Here is a 16,322-nt window from a genome sequence, read left to right as displayed (position 1 = left end):
TTATTTTAACAGTCAAATAAATCAGAGCTGTATGAAGGTCGTGTAGACAAATAGTGCTCTAAAAAAAACTCAGCAAGAAGAAACAATGAGAGAGATATCACCAAGGCTTTGTTCTTCCTGCCATCCATTCTCTCTTCCTTATCTCCAGCTGATAAGAGCCTCTTTTCAAGCTGGCAGTCAGAGAGATAAGGCGGATATCTGTGCTGATAATGTTAACGACCTCCAGCCAGGTCACAATCAAGTAATTTGCACATGCCCATGGAGAAATGGGGGGGCTGAAAAAGGATGTCTAACCCCAAGTGTTTGAGCACTGGTGACTTTTAGTACTGTGGCAAATTAGAAAGCCTGATTTCTACTCGTGCTATTTCCAAAATATCACAGCTTATTTTTTCTGCATAGCAGAGCAACCTGGGATTAGAGTCTTCCAAGGATGAAGAAATGTCTTGAATTTTATTCCTAGACTGGTTAAGAGCCAGATATCAAGGAGAATCACATACTTCTCTGTAGCTGTCTTCATTAGTTTTTTTGTTTCTTTTCCTTTTTTTTTTTTTCTTTTTAAGAGAAAGTAGTCCCAAGAAGCAAAATCCCAGTTAGGGTCCACCTGTGAGTTTCAGATCTCAGGATCCAGCCTGCGCCATTAAGAGGGTGTGATTTCAACCGGGAAACGCGATGTCAGTTATTCCCAAAGGTATTTACAGCTCTAGCAGTTTATTTAACGTATTATTTAGATAAGGCCACTTGTAACTTTCAGATCTGAGCTCTGATTATGAATATTCACAAAGTACATTTTATGTTCTTTGCTACTGGCTTCTATGCTATACAAATGTGTACCAGGATATCTGGCCACATCCAGCTGGCCAGAAATGTAGCAACAACAGTAAATTCATCACTGGTCTGACCTTGGGAGCTGTTTTCATGTTCTGCAGGAATTGCCCTGAATCAGGCAGGCCTCGGGGATCAAGGCTCGGTATCTTGTTAGACTTTACAACCTCTTTATATAAATATATATATATATAGCCTTTATAATCCTTCCTTAAGTAACATGAAGAATAAAATAATAATTCCCAAACTTTTATAGTTAATCAGTGAAACCACGCACAGCTGTTCAGGTATTTTTTGCTTTTATCATTGGTTGTGAACTGCCCACCCTCAGCAGAGGAGTGGAGATGGACTGTGTCTGTTCTTGAGTCTGTAAAGGTCACAGCACCGGTGGGAGAAGCCGGTGTCTGACGCCTCCAGACAGCAGCCTGCTTGCACAGTCACTTAAATGCAGCGCATGAGCTGAGCTGCCAAAACTTGAAAAATTGCTCAAAAATGAAAAATTGTAGCTAAATATTCTGGTTGTTTAAACATATCCTTGAGGCAAAAGAAAGGAAACCATTATGAAGGTATGAGATCGCTCAAGTCCCATAACTGAATCTCGAGCCATGCACAGAGCACTGATTTAAGAGATCCCTATTTCTCCCCCAGATTCTGGAGCTGGGTGTGCAGCTGAGGAGCTGTGGGGAACTGTACCAGACGACACTGTGACTCCACAAGTACAGAACTGCAACTGAGGACCTGCAGCACAGCACCCAGGTTCTTAAAAATCTTTCTGTTTAATTGGATGGAGTTGTATGTATCCTGTTTCACCTATATAATTAGCGTGAACTTACTTGCTATATTGCAGTGTGCTGAAGAGGAAATCCATGAAGCACTAACATCACGCTTCGTTGGGTTAGAAACTGGCTGGCTAGCTGGGCCCAAAGAGTTGTGGTGAATGGAGTCAAATCCAGTTGGAGGCCGGTCACTAGCGGAGTCTCCCAGGGCTCAGTACTGGGGCCAGTCCTCTTTAGTATCTTTATCGATTATCTGGATGAGGGGATTGAGTGCACCCTCAGTAAGTTTGCAGATGACACCAAGTTAAGTGCGTGTGTCGATCTGCTCGAGGGTAGGAAGGCTCTGCAGGAGGATCTGGATAGGCTGGACCGATGGGCTGAGGCCAACTGTATGAAGTTGAACAAGGCCAAGTGCCGGGTCCCGCACCTGGGGCACAACAACCCCAAGCAGCGCTACAGGCTGGGAGATGAGCGGTTGGAAAGCTGCCTGGCAGAGAAGGACCAGGGAGTACTGGTTGATAGTCGGCTGAATATGAGCCAGCAGTGTGCTCAGGTGGCCAAGAAGGCCAACAGCATCCTGGCTTGTATAAGAAGCAGTGTGGCCAGCAGGTCTAGGGAGGTGATTGTCCCCCTGTACTCGGCTCTGGTGAGGCTGCACCTCGAGTACTGTGTTCAGTTTTGGGCCCCTCGCTACAAGAAGGACATGGAGGTGCTCGAGAGAGTCCAGAGAAGGGCAACGAAGCTGGTGAGGGGTCTGGAGAACAAGTCTTACGAGGAGCGGCTGAGGGAGCTGGGGTTGTTCAGCCTGGAGAAGAGGAGGCTCAGGGGCGACCTTATTGCACTCTACAGGTACCTCAAAGGAAGCTGTAGCAAGCTGGGGGTTGGTCTATTCTCCCACGTGCCTGGTGACAGGACGAGGGGGAATGGGCTGAAGTTGCGCCAGGGGAGGTTTAGGTTGGATATTAGGAAGAACTTCTTTACCGAAAGGGTTGTTGGGCATTGGAATGGGCTGCCCAGGGAAGTGGTTGAGTCACCATCCCTGGAGGTCTTTTAAAGACGTTTAGATGTAGCCCTTAGTGATATGGTTTAGTGGAGGACTTGTTAGTGTTAGGTCAGAGGATGGACTCAGTGATCTTGGAGGTCTCTTCCGACCTAGATGATTCTGTGATTCTGTGACTAGAATCTAAAAAGTCATATTTCAGGGGAGTCTTAATATAGCTGTTCCCATTGCTTACCATCAGGTGACAGTTCTCCACAGACAAATCCCTTTTCTTTTTTGACTGCTTTTTCCTCAAAAACATTTTCCTTTATCTTCCACTTCTTCCCTTTTCCTCCGCCGTCTTAACAGAAGTCCCCTTCGTGCAGAAGCACGAGATAATGCTAATTGAGCTTGTCAGGTCTAAATAAAAGATGGGCTAATGCAGGGAGCTGCAACCTGTGTGGGTCCATCTGGATACTTCGGCTTCTGTCATGTAGCAGGAGCAAACCTCGCTGCGGTGCTTCGATGTAATGGGCAGAGAGTTATTGACCTGTCATGTGGGGCACTGGCGTGGTAAGTACATCAGGGGAAACAAAACCCAGCCACGCCAGGGCCAGCAAATTCTCTATAATATCGTAAATCACCCTGGGGTCACCCCAAAACTTGAAGATCTTGGTCTTTACTTAAATGTCATGTTTACACTCCTCTGAATAACGCCCAGGTGATTTGGCCCTGGCGGCACACGGGGTCAGATAAATACCTTTTTTTAAAAAAAAAAAAAGATTAAAAACACCAGAAAGCTTTACCTTTTTGATCCTGCTGACAACACTTACATGAGCAAGGGCTTGCAAGGATCGGGCCCTAGGATGGCAAATTAGCTTTGTCTGCTCTAACAACAGAAGAAAGATGCAGAATATGAAGTCAGAGCATAGAGAGTGCTCCCATTTAGAGGCTCTGCAAACACCAGATGAATATTAACAACTTGATTCAAGTCCATGGGTTATATGTAATTAGGCCAAAGCCAGCAAAAAGACAAACAGTTCTACACCTTCAAATGAATACTTTAGCTTGCTAACAAAAAGCAATTAAGCTGCCTGCCAGTCTACAGCAAGGCTCCGGGGCTAATTCCACACACTGGCCTCTCGCTGTATGGCGGTATCGCAGCACATCATCACTGAGATCTATTTCCCTTCTTTTCAAACAGAATTCTACTGGGAGTCCTCTGCACCCCGTCATCAGTTCCAGAGAGAGCACCCAGCCTTGGGCATCAATCCCACCCCTCAAAAGCCATATGAGCTCCCAAGGAGGGAACTGGAGAGCGATGGAAATCTGCCTGTCCAGAGGTTGCAGAAGGCACTGAGGCAGTTCAATAGGATTTGTGATTTAATTAATTGTTACTGATGAGATGGGTGAATTTTGAGAGTGCGGTAACTGAGATTTGGATGACTACAATTACACCAGATTGAAGGAAGGGCTTGAGCATACTGCCTGCACCCAGGACATGGGGTCTGTACGTGAACAGTGACAGCAGCATGTGTGCAGCAGCCAGCTGGAGCACCTGAGGACCATAAAACCGGGGAACAAACGCCGATACTTCATTCAGCTGGCAAACCAAAGGAGAGTCATTTAACTCCCGTTCTAGAGCCTAGTTGCTTTGTTACTCCGTAAAAAGCTTCAAGATGAATTATTAATCCCAGCTCATATTGACAACAAGCACATAATTTCATTTCCTGCTGTATGACAGAGTTCAAAACCAAACACATCTCAATTTCTCTTAAGAAATTCGAATTAATGGTTCTTGAATGGCTCTTGTGAGACTAACACTTCCTGATGCTTTAGCAGAGCTTGGATATTAGTCTGGGCTTTGGAGCTGGCCTCACCTCTACAGGGGGACAATCCACCATCCCAAACCTTGCCATGTGCAGGGACTGTCCAGCTCTACATCTGAATTAAATTTTGTGATTTGTAAAATTCTTCCTTAGCAGAAACACCAAGTAGTAATTGTGCAGTTCACGTCAGCAGAGGAGGTACAATAGTTTTGGACAGCCCGAAGGATCACAGCTCACTGTGAGGAAGGGAATTTCTGCAGCTGTCATGAAGTAAACTGGCTACCAGTTACTGCTATGGTGGTGAAGGACTTCAGCTGGTATAGAGAACCAGAGGAATTTATTTTTCATTGTAGATCAAGAGACGTTCGGTACTCCCTCCTGGGGAAAATCCAAAGTCATGCTGGAAACAATGGCACAGGGAACTGGATTTTTTTTTATACTCTTCTGTGTTTTCATTTCTAAGCTCTCTACTCTGAAAAAAAATGAAGAAAATTCCATGTACAGCACCCCTACACTGAAAGTCGATTTCCTAAAAGTGATTGCTTATTTTTAGCTGTACATACCAACTGTTTCTGTTTACTATACAGCTTTTGTTTTGCTATACACCATATTTATCTTTTTCATTCTTCTTCTCCACAACATGTGCTAATTCACTCTGTTTCATTCTATCATTTAAACCTGCACTCCTCGCTTGGTGTCCAAAGTGCTCATTTCTCCAATATCAACACTGGTAGCTCTCAGTTTGGTCACACGCTACCTTCAGAGATGCACTGGAAAAAATTAAGCATGCAGAAGTAACACCTTCACTTTCCTGCATGGTAGCAGTAGTTAAGGGCAATTTTTCCCAGACTTGCTTTGGTGTGGTGCTATTCCTGAGGCATTAAGCATCTTTGTTCTTCTCTAAAACTTCTGGAAACTGCAAGGGCTTACAGCTCTCCCTAATGTCAGTGGGATGCCTGGTGCTGCAGTGCTGTTGTGTGTCACTTGTCGCTCTAACCCACCTGGAATCCAAATCACAGCCCTACGGTTTCCCTCCTGAAGGAGTCTTAGTTCCTGTTCTTCCATCGATCTTGCTTCCCCTTGCTCCTGCAGCTGCATAGTCAAAACTGTTTGTACGGTCCCAGTGAGTAATTCTTGTGTGGCTTTCCAGACTCTGGTGGATGTGTCCATGAGGAACATGCTTTCAGAAAATACATATCGATTGCTGGTTTCCTGCAAAATGCACTTGCATCACAGAACACCAAAAATGCACCTGCACCTTCAGGCCCTAGAAGACATGCGTGCGTGGGTGTCACAATACCCACTGTCACAGTGTTTTGAAAAAACAGCACATTTAAAAAAAAAGAAGACTGGCAGGAGGATTGTATAACTTCAGACACAGCCAAGTGGCAGCCCTATAAGAAACAGCCTATCACATAAAATGTGCTCATTACCCACTCTGTTACTTTATGCTACTTGTGAGTGATGGAGACACCTGGCTACTCTCAGATAAGTCCCATTGTCCTTCCTCTTGTCATCACGACACATTCCTCTTGCATTCATCGGGGATGGTATTTCTGTCACGTCTGGGAAGGTATTTAGATGAGAGACCCAGCAGTGCATAACATCCAATTGCATTCTGTGCTGCTTGTATAGAACATTCTGATCTTCCCAAATTGAAACAGCCCACAATGCGTGGACATTTCATTGTGCCTTTGGATTTTGTTTGCATTTTCAGTAAAACATAGTGTCTCCCATAATCCGCTACTGACAACGGTCTGGCATGAAAAAAAAAATCAGTATCAAAATGGCTTCAGGGTACCCCTATAAAATATGTGTATTGAAGTCTGAAATAGCTTAGCGACAAAAAATACCAACTAAACAAAAACCACACAACAAAATTATTTCAGAAAAATTCTTCTGTGAGTCAGGAATCCCTCAAAGCTCTGTGCATGTTTTACTCTTTGCTTGCCTTGCTCTGCCTTCCACAGATACGCAGTGGTTTCACCCATGTGTCTGTGGTACTTAACGAACTAGCGAGCCCAAATCCCATACCAGGGAGACATGACCAAGGGCAGGAACAGCTTTGCCTTCTCCTTCCTCTGACTTCACAGCAGAAATTCATGTGTATATGAGACAATAGAGAACAGCAAGCCTGAAGGCTTTGTGTTGGTGACAAAACGGCTATGAAGTGAGAGATGGAAGAAAGGAGGGGAGAAAGAATGCTTGCATTGCAGCAGTGCCACTGGCTCATTAGCAAGTTGAATTAATTGAGATGTTCTTACCACTCAGCTGCTGGGAAATCAACAAGCAATGGTATGCTGTTATTCCTGATGTTTAGCTCATTTTATTTCTCTGTAGTCCTGCACAGAGCAAAAGATTTTCTACTGCTGTATTTGGGAAGAAGACCCCACTCCAAGGGTGTCTTGCCCTTTCTCCTCCTCCCTCCCTGGTGGGATGCTGTCATTCAATGTGTACTCGATGTAATATAAACATCAGGAGGAGGAAATGCCCTGTTAGCAACCTGTCTACTGTGATTCAGAAGGGGGAGAGCTGATTACAGGAGGTTAAAAAAATGACCCACAGTTGTAAAGCTCAACATTTATTAATGAGCTATTTTCTTCAGGGAAGAAATTAATTGATGTTTGCCCTTAGAAGACACATGAAGAAAACCTGTCCCTGGGAGAATGTTATGAGCATGCAGAAATGTTAGCTTCAAAAAACAAAGCAGCACGCAGTGCCCCAGCCGAGGCTGGAAGTGACTGTCTCTTGTCTTCCCAAGAAATGTCACTGCTCTCTGTAGCAACTGCAATATGACAGCTTAAGTGACAAAGAAGTATCCCAGAGCATTTTCATTGTTGTTACTCTGAGCAGGGGCCTCACGCTGCACGCTGAGTTGCTTGTTATGCCTAGGCTATGCCTGGTGATTCCAGCCCTTTACCTCCAGGTCTCTCATAAGCCGTACTTTCTGATGAAGGAATTCACTATTCCCAAATGCTGTGTATACAAAAACTTCCAAAAAAACAGACTTCCATGCTCTGGACCTGTCACTTCAGTTAATTGTTATGATGGGTCTCTCTAAGACGTGGGATTGTTTCTAATGTGTCATTGCAGCACTCAAATTATTCTGAGAAAAGAAGGATGAGTGGTTTATATCCCAGTGAATAACAAATACTTCCATTCTTCAGCTAGTCTTAAGTTTGGGCTTTGTGTCAGTGACAAGCCTGTTTGATGACAATAAAGCAAGGGGAATGAGAGAAAATGTCTAAAGAGAACATCTTTGTTTTCTGCCCCTCATTCCAGTCTCCCTGGAATGTGAGGAGTAGCAGTGAACAAAGAGAAAGCACTTAAAGCATTGAAACAGACTGATAAAGGATGCCTTTGTGATAAGCTGCTTTCCTGCTCCTTTGGAAGGTCAATGGTCCAGTTTTTCTCATACTTTTTAACATGATAAAGATCAGATGTTCTAAAGTATCACCGATTTGGCTGGGTTTCTGCTCAGTTTGACTAGATAACTGAATTTAGGAGCCGCTTGAATCAGCAGGTAATCAACAGCAGTTGTGGAAACCATTCAAGCAGACAACTCAACAGTCTTCTCTGTGTGCTTCAGTCAGCGAAAGAGTTCACCCATAGGTTTCCCCAGGAAGTTGGGAATAGAAGCAGTAGCAAAGCTGGTGCAGATTCTTTTTCTCTGTTTTGAGAAAAAGATGGATGTCTCCTCCACCTTAGTCTAGAGTAAATCCAGCAGTCATACAATGCAAAGGAAAGTCTCTCCTCTGCCTGTACTTCTGAGTGACCAACTGAGGACACAAATGACTTTGTAACTCCTGTTTCTGTTCATAGTTGATGTCACTTTTTATCAGCTCTTCTTTAGAAAGTGCCCACTGGTTTACCTTAAGTGCTCCGCACACAGAATTGAGCTTTGTTCCGTACTGTTTCTGAGTAGTTTACCTAAAGACCCTTAAAATGCAGAGCCATGCTGCTTTAGTTTTCAATCTGTTGACAAATGTGATTATAAATGTACAGATTGGCTTTTAGGCACATGGAATGAGATTACAGTAGAGAGACCAGTTTTGAACATTTGTATGAAGATAAAGTTAAGTCTGAAACTGGCTCTACAGCCAACTGGCAGCCTGGAGCTGCCTCAGCTCAGATTCATCCTGTGCTGAGGCTACCCAGGAATCTCAGATTACAGGTTTAGGGAGTCAGCTGCCAGGAGACTAGTCGCAGTTCCAGATGGAAATGATCTAATTTCAGTGGGAAGAGTATGGAATAAGAAATTGCAGATTGGGTGCCCGATACACACAGTTTCAAATGAGAAAGCAGTAATAGGAGAGGAGGGGAAAAATATACAAATAAAAAAAAAAGCAAGTTAAAAACAAATGGGCTAAAATGCAGCGGAAAGGCTTCCTTTTATATGCCCTCTCTGCTACACAGCAAATCAGCTGCTAATGACAAAGTGATCAGTAAGGTTAGTCTACAGGAGAAGACAAGGGCAATTCAGAGGTAATAAGCTTTTTCCAGATATGAAACATTACAACAGAGCAAAACCTCCTCCACAAGCATGATTCAAGCTATTGAGTAGAAATCCCAACTATCTGCTGTCAAAGAGTGGGGGCAGCAGTCTCCAGTGTCCCAGAAGACACACACTTGCTACAAGGCAAACAGATGAGGCAGTGGGGAAAAACGAACACGAAAAGATAGAGAATAAGATAACTTACAGCAATGAGCTGGTAGGAGTTGTTCATCATGGCTATGAGCATGTTCAGCAGCACGACAAGAGAGATGACGTTGTAGGTTCCAAACATAGTGGCTCCAACGAATTCTGTGAACTCATGTCTGGCTTTCACATTGGTGACATAGAGATTCAGCAGACCGAACACAGACCAGAAGAGCGACTGGAGGGTCTCGAAAAGTCTGAAGGAAAAATAAACACAGATTTTTACTTGGCTCTGGGAGATGGAAATCAATGCCTTTAGGAGTTCTGGATGTGCTGAGGTTGGGTGTCACCCCATGTGAGAGCTCTGTTGGTGGCACTGGAAGCACTCCAGCACTGGGAGCACTCAGGTGGGAATGGATCAACATCGGGAGCGTGGGATGCCACGGAGCAGCTGCTCAGCACAGCCATTTACTCTCCCCGGGAGGCAGTCTGCACTCCAGCTACAGTGACCCGTTGGAAGAGTTGCATCACATCAACAACATCCACTACCTGGCTGAGAATCACATCCTTGTGAGATGCAACGAGCCTAACTGCTGTGAAAAAAAATGACAAATCCCTTTCCCAATGTTGACACATGCAAAAAGAACCCCAGTATATTCCCTCTAATTAAAACTGGCATGGAGTGACACTGCTGTTACACAGAGATATAACCTCTCCTGTTTAACCAGTGCCTGCATCATTAACATGTCTGCAAACTAAATGCTCACGGAGCCCATGCTCAAGTACAGCATGACCAAATTGCATGTCACAACAAAGCATCACGAGGGAGGAGATGCAAGAAGTCACAGCCTCTTGAACCTTCTGCACTGATGTAGGCTAACAGCTTGCAATTACTCGGACTGCAAGTGAGCCAGGCCAGCTTGCTAGCACCCTGCCTGACAGCACTGCACGTGGCTGAAAATGCTGCTCTTGTTTGTGCAGCAGCTCCCACCCACCGCAGAGCAGTGCCCTCAGTATCATGCTGCAACAATTGATCAGTAATGACTCAGATGAAAGGGAGTCATCGCATTAATTCAGCTTGAGAGGTTTTCTTCTTTTGAAGTCTTCCATCCAGAGATGAACTAGACCTGACCCCCCTGTGCTTTACAGCTGATGAGATCATCCCAGGTCTCAGTTTGCTTCAGCCAGAGACAAGTGACCTTTTGCAATCACGTCAAATACATAATCAGCAATCTAAATAATTGCTCTATTTGGGCTTCTTTGTTTTGGCTTTCCAAAATATGGCATTTATATCATCAAAAAATGACATTTATATGCCTGTTTAAGAGTTTCCATTTTGGCCTGGGGTCAGTAGATACTTTCAAATGCTCTTACTAGAAAAATCAATAAAAATAAATTCGGATACTTTACTTAACATACCAGGAATCTGTTCTCCTGGCTTCTCCAGGCATCTGTTCCACACATAGCCCCATGCTTTATATGGGGATTTAGTTTCTTTGTGCTTTGTGGACATCGTTTTTCACTGGCCAAAATTACAAAGACTCTAAAGCAAAAATCCTTTCTCCTAGAAGTCAGGCTGTTAGGGTTATTAAATAAGTGAGGTAATGGTAAAATAAGTATTAAGCAAAGAATGCTAAGCATTTTGCTATTAAAAATAGCGGAGTGCTTGCTATCTTTTAACTTATTTTAACTATTGATGGTGAAAGTACTGATTAGGGTGTAGGCTCAGGAGAAATGGAGGTCCTTGTCATGCTTACATGAAACTGAAATCAGTGTCAGAAATACTTAGTGCATTGCCTTGAACGCCCAGTTTTACAACCAGGAGTGTAACTGTGCCCAGATTAAGGCCAATATATTAACATGTGGGCATGTAGTCACAGTTGAGAAATACAGCAAATGGTTTCTGCAGCTTTGCACAGAAGTAAGACTTAAGACTTTCCTCCTTGTTTAATGACAGGCAAGAACTACAATCTTTTTTCACTGTTCAGGTGGGGCTCAGCCCAGCTGCCAGCCCAACTCTCCCGTGAGCTCTCTGCAGACAGCAAGGTGCAAGTGGTTTCTTCCTCCCCTTCCTCCTCTTCCTCTCTCTCTTCTCCCTTCTGCAGTTGCCAGAAGCACAGTGCTAAACATACTTTCAAACTGCCTGCCTAAGCAGGAGACACGCTGCTTTCTCAGGGATGCTTAAGCCACACCATAAAAACTTAAATTATTCATGTCTTCACCTCATTGCTGTCACGAAGGAATATTACTTTTCCGTGATCTGTGTTTGCGATGCAGAAAATTTCCTCACCAAAAAAATATGAAACCCTTCCTTTGGGAGTAATAGGAAATAATGCACCAGTAAATAGTCGTCACATTTTAAACAAGCTGCACAAACACGAACAGTGTCCTGCTTTTCCTTCCCTTACAAAATTAGATCTTATTGTGTGTCTGCCTAGAAATGCTGGTAGGAATCAAAGGGGACTGATTGAAAGCTTTTCACATTTATTCTTCCATTAGGGATGAACTACGAGCAAAGTTGAGGTAACACCAGCTCTGATTTGAATTCACTGTAGTCATGCTTGCTCTCCCCAGCCCAACGATGTAATTTTCTGTTTTGCAGGTTGCTCGTTCTTAGCCATTCACCCATGCTGTGCGTCTGCTCAAGGGCCAAATGTCAGCTTGTACTGGGGGTGTTAATAACGACTATTTAAACTTTTAAGAACATGTTAAATAAATTTCTTAAGAAAGGCTCAAACAAAAAAGTAACTGCAGAGCATTCTGTCCCCTGCCAGGAGACCTCAGTCCTAATGGATCCCCTCCCACTGCGATTTTGTTTTAAACAAACCTCTGTCATAAAGGCTGAGCCCCCTCAATTTCCTTCCTGTGCTACATTCTCCTTGGCAGGGGGGCTCAAACTGCATGTTAGGGTGGGAGAAATTGTGGTTTGTATTTAAGCTGATCCACACACTTTCTGTTAAGTGGTTCTGTATCATTTCTAGTTCTCAAGATGTTGTACGTTCTTACTTACTTGAGAATCTTTTTGTTGTTGTTGTTGGGGTTTTTTTTTCTTCCTGCTCATCTTTTTCTTTAGTCAAATCTTGTTTTTGCTTGCTCCACTAATCTGCCAACAGTGAAGTCTGTAAAACAACTGGTTTGCAGTGGAGACAGGTCCAAACCAGAATGTAGAACTGGAATACATCTGTTCAGTGTAGCTCCAGGGAAAGGCACACTCCAGTCCTGAGCTTTGTGGTTTTGACCCTTCCCGAGCTAGAAGTTGCCACTTAACAAACATTGTGCTTGCCAAACATTTCTCCCTCTGGCTGCTCCATCAATATGGATGTAGATCAAGGAATAGCATTTGTTATTTAATTCCTTCGCAAGGGCAGCACAACACATTTCTGGGGCATACCGAACAATTAAAACAGAAAAAAGACTGGAGTCTTTAATTCTGTTTTTCATTAGCACAGTGCAGGTCCATTCACTTCCTCCAGATATAGATGGGTTTAATGAGAAAATTAATCAAGCCTATGGTGTTCCTGCTCTGCAGTGGAAACGGCAGCACATATGGTCTACCAGGACTCTCTGGTTATGAGGCTCTTGTAAGGTTGGACTTTATCCCAGGAAAATCTCCCCCTTCTTGTAAGGAGGGCCAATGACAGAGACAATGTTGGAATCTTCCCTCTTCCAATGTGGCGTCAGCCATCATTTGCTTTTGATAACAGTGCAAAAATGACACGAATCCTTTTTTAACCTCCAGCCTTCAGCTGAAGAAGGGTGGAGAATTATTGGGCATTATGCTAAGTTGTATTTAATTTTGCCTGACGTGGTGGACAACAGTTTTGTTTTGCTTGCTTGCAGGGCGTAGGCCCTTTTCTAGACGGTGCTTTATTTATTTCTCTTCCCTTTGTGTTTTAAGTACTGTGCAACCAGCAAGAACAATCGGATGGGGGCTGATTATTATAATTATTTCCACTATTAGTAATTAAAACAAATAGATCAGAAAGACAATTCATGTTATTTTTCAGCATGTGCTTTGTCTTTCAGCCCTGCCAGCTGTCAGCACAGTGATTTCCATGCCAACCTCTCAGTAAAGTACCAGCATTTCCAGCAAAATGGATTTTGATGTGATTTTAGTCTCACCCCACTGCAAGAGAATCAGAGAAGCCTGTAACCTCCTGTGTATAAAAATGGCCTAGGTGAGACTGTTGTTGCTCTGTCATGTTATTTATTAATACGTTTTTTTTCATATGTTTATCCCTTGTTTTCTACATTTTGTTTAGCTTTCCCCCCTTTCCTCCAGAATAAGACAAAACAACTACTACAACAGGATACCTGCTTTCTCAGATATCCTGAAATTGTACGTAGCCATCATAAAATTTCAGTTGCAGGATCACGTAGAAAGACTTTTTGGTCCAGAACTAAAATGATCGTCTCTCACTTCCAGACCTAAAAGCCCTTCTGTGACAGCAAAGCTCAGCAGAATTCTCTGCCCCAGTTAACTCACACTTTTCCTGCACAGTTGAGCAGCTCACCTGATATTTGCAAATGAATAAATAAAGACACTTTCGGCACAATGATAGACAACACGCAAAGGCAGGTAAGAGAGGAGACAGTGTAAGTCACCCTTAAAATCATAAAGGAAAGAACATCTTACGTGGAGAAGGCATTGTTCTGTTTCTCACATCGGATCCCCTTGCAGTTGTTGGGTTCCTCCGAGGCACTGGTCTCATAATAAAAATAAAGCTGGTTCAGTCCATTGGCGAAAGCCAGAAGCACCAGACAGTAGATAAAAAGGAATTTAAGGATGTCTAGCAGCATGCGTCCCAGAGAAATCTGCAAGGGTCCCAGGTGTGAATTTGCTGTAAACAGGGATATGAGACGCAAGGAACTTAAAATATTGGATATTGCAAAGAGGGCTTCTGCGATGAGAGTCGGGTGCCACATTTCCCATTCCTCCCTTGGACGAGAACCGTTATACTGAAAGAAATAACAAGGGTATAAAAGTGAATTATGTTGTCATGATTTTGAGATAACTCGAACACTCACACCTGCTAATACTAATGCTTTACATGTAAATAAATACTAACCAGGTACTTGTGACACAAGAAGTGCTTTTCAACTCCCAAGTGTCAGTTCAGGAGTCACTGAATTCAGGAATCAGGACCGAAGCTGAGTTGATCAGGGCAGAGATTTAGGTTTAATGAAGCCTTCTTATGAACTTCCTACAGATTTAGACCCCCCAATACGAATAGCTTAGTGGGACCAGCTTTTTTCTAGGGGTTTCTGGTATGTGGACTGTACTTAGCCTAAATTTAGATAACAGGCCTTCTGAATTTCAAATTCACTGTGGGTAATGCAGGTCCTTGGGTTCACGTGTGATCTTCTTCTCTTTAAACGCTTAAAAGGGTTTGGACTGCCCCATAGCAGGTTCAGGTCATTTCCAATTATCTTTTTTTTCTTTTTCCCCCTAAATATTACTGCACCTTCAAAACACTGCTAATTCCAGGAAGAATGAGAATGAAAGAAGGGAATAAGGAAAGCAATGAATGATGGAACACCAGAAGTGGATGCTTTCCCTCCAATGTAATCTCAAAAAGGTGCCAACAGCCCAGAACCAAAATGCTGTCTTTGTATTAATTTCCTTATTAGTTAATTTGTCATGGCAATTTTCGGAAAGTACCTAAAGCAGAAGTCCTAATTACAGCCAAAATAATGGATACATTTGAGCACCTCAATTATAAAATTAACTTGGTTTGTAATGTAACTGTAAAAGCAGAAGCATTATCTGAGCCAGGTACAGCCAGATGCAAATAGGTAACATGAAAGAGCTGGTTATACAAATGTAACTTCTCTGGCTTAGCTACACTGCCACAGCAGAATGGAGTCAAAGACATTTTAACATCAAGGAATAATTTATCCTTTTAGCATTTGCTTCTGCTCATTTAACATGTATAAAAAGGCAAAAAATGCACTTAGAATTATATCGCTAATAGTATCGCTAAGTGTGTTTAGGACTCTTAATATCTTTTTTTGTATGTTTCAAAAGGAAATGGTATCAATATCACATTGGCAATGAGTTTGTAGGGACTTTACATATAAATCTGAAGGTCCAATAAATTAATCCACGTTTTTTTCAAGGACGCAGCTAAAACAAGTAGATGTTTCCAACTATTCCTCCGTATGAAGGAGCTGAGACACAATACAAAGGTATTTCAATGCGACCTCTGATTGCTTCTGACATTTCCGAACCGTTGCCTATTCCACGAACATCAGGCCTGACTTTGTTAACTTGATTTGAAGACGGGTCTTAAAATGTTTACAAACAAGCAGACGTTTAAAACTTTTTGCCGATAACCAACAGTAGGGGTGGGTGGTTGTGAACAGCAAGCCTCCCCACCTAGGGAGCAGATTTGCACATTTGTTCGCGATTCTCTTCTGCGTGCTGGCTGGACACAGCAGCCCTGGGGCTCTCTGCCAGGGTAGGGAGCACGTGAAGGAATGTGAAAAGCTCTTCTTCATCTCACATCTATTTTTAAAGCAACTTGTTAGGGTCATATTTTGGCCCTTTATAAAGTGATGGTATATCCTTGCTTGGAAAACCGTAGTCACTTTTGAACAGCTCAGCACCACAGGTAACAGAAAAATCGGAGATTTCAGCGGTATCTAATGAAGCTGAAAAGGCTGGAGTTGCTCAGGTTAGGCATCAGAAGATGAAAAAGAGCAGAAATGTATACAGAGTAGCACAAATAAGTTACAACAGACAGTCACATTTACCCTTCCTCATTACATAATTCAATGCAGCAAATGAAAACTGATTAAGAAAGTATTTTTGCCCTATAATTAGGCTGAAGATTTCATTGTTACTAGATAATATTGAGGCCAGGTCTTCGAACCAGTCAAATCGGGGGAAAAAAAGTCTCCAGGTAAAAACAAGGATGGAAAACATTAGTGTCAGTATGCAATTTATTTTTCTGATATTTGGCAGAAAGCTAAATGTCCATGTAATCTTTTGAAGTTCCAAGAAACATTAGACTATGGTATACTGGCATATATACCAGCCTTTTCCAGCCCTGGGCTGTTCTATAAATAACAAAAACCTTTCTAAGTCATGTTGCAAAAGATTTTGAAACCATTATGTTTTAAATCCTCATATTTCAGAGTGTACTGCAACCTTTAAGCAACATAGGTCAGAAGGGAACTTCAGGGGGCATGCTGTTTCAGAGCTACTGCTATATAAGATTTTCTGCACTTCTTGGAATGGTCTGACATTGGTCTGTGGCAGGACCAGACCTTAG

General features: G+C 42.9%; 1 protein-coding gene and 1 long non-coding RNA gene across 4 annotated transcripts in view; one reads left to right on the top strand and one right to left on the bottom strand.

Annotated features, from left to right (window-relative positions):
* The window catches only part of TRPC5 (transient receptor potential cation channel subfamily C member 5), a 98,382-nt gene that overhangs the window by 17,173 nt on the left and 64,887 nt on the right, over nucleotides 1–16,322 (bottom strand). For all 3 annotated transcript variants that reach the window (XM_040572301.1, XM_040572302.1, XM_040572303.1), the window contains 2 exons: nucleotides 13,682–14,004; nucleotides 9,107–9,302 (listed from right to left, as the gene is read on the bottom strand). In XM_040572301.1, coding sequence (XP_040428235.1) covers nucleotides 9,107–9,302; nucleotides 13,682–14,004 — 519 coding nt within the window. The remainder of the gene's footprint in view (nucleotides 1–9,106; nucleotides 9,303–13,681; nucleotides 14,005–16,322) is intronic.
* On the top strand, nucleotides 494–6,510 carry LOC121077252. Its single transcript, XR_005823968.1, has 3 exons — nucleotides 494–688; nucleotides 1,471–1,578; nucleotides 3,782–6,510. It is a non-coding gene; the product is annotated as an uncharacterized LOC121077252 (long non-coding RNA).

The sequence above is a fragment of the Cygnus olor genome, chromosome 13 (genome assembly GCF_009769625.2).
Source record: "Cygnus olor isolate bCygOlo1 chromosome 13, bCygOlo1.pri.v2, whole genome shotgun sequence".
NCBI classification, from domain to species: Eukaryota; Metazoa; Chordata; class Aves; order Anseriformes; family Anatidae; genus Cygnus; species Cygnus olor.
This window is presented reverse-complemented; position numbering and strand designations above follow the sequence as displayed.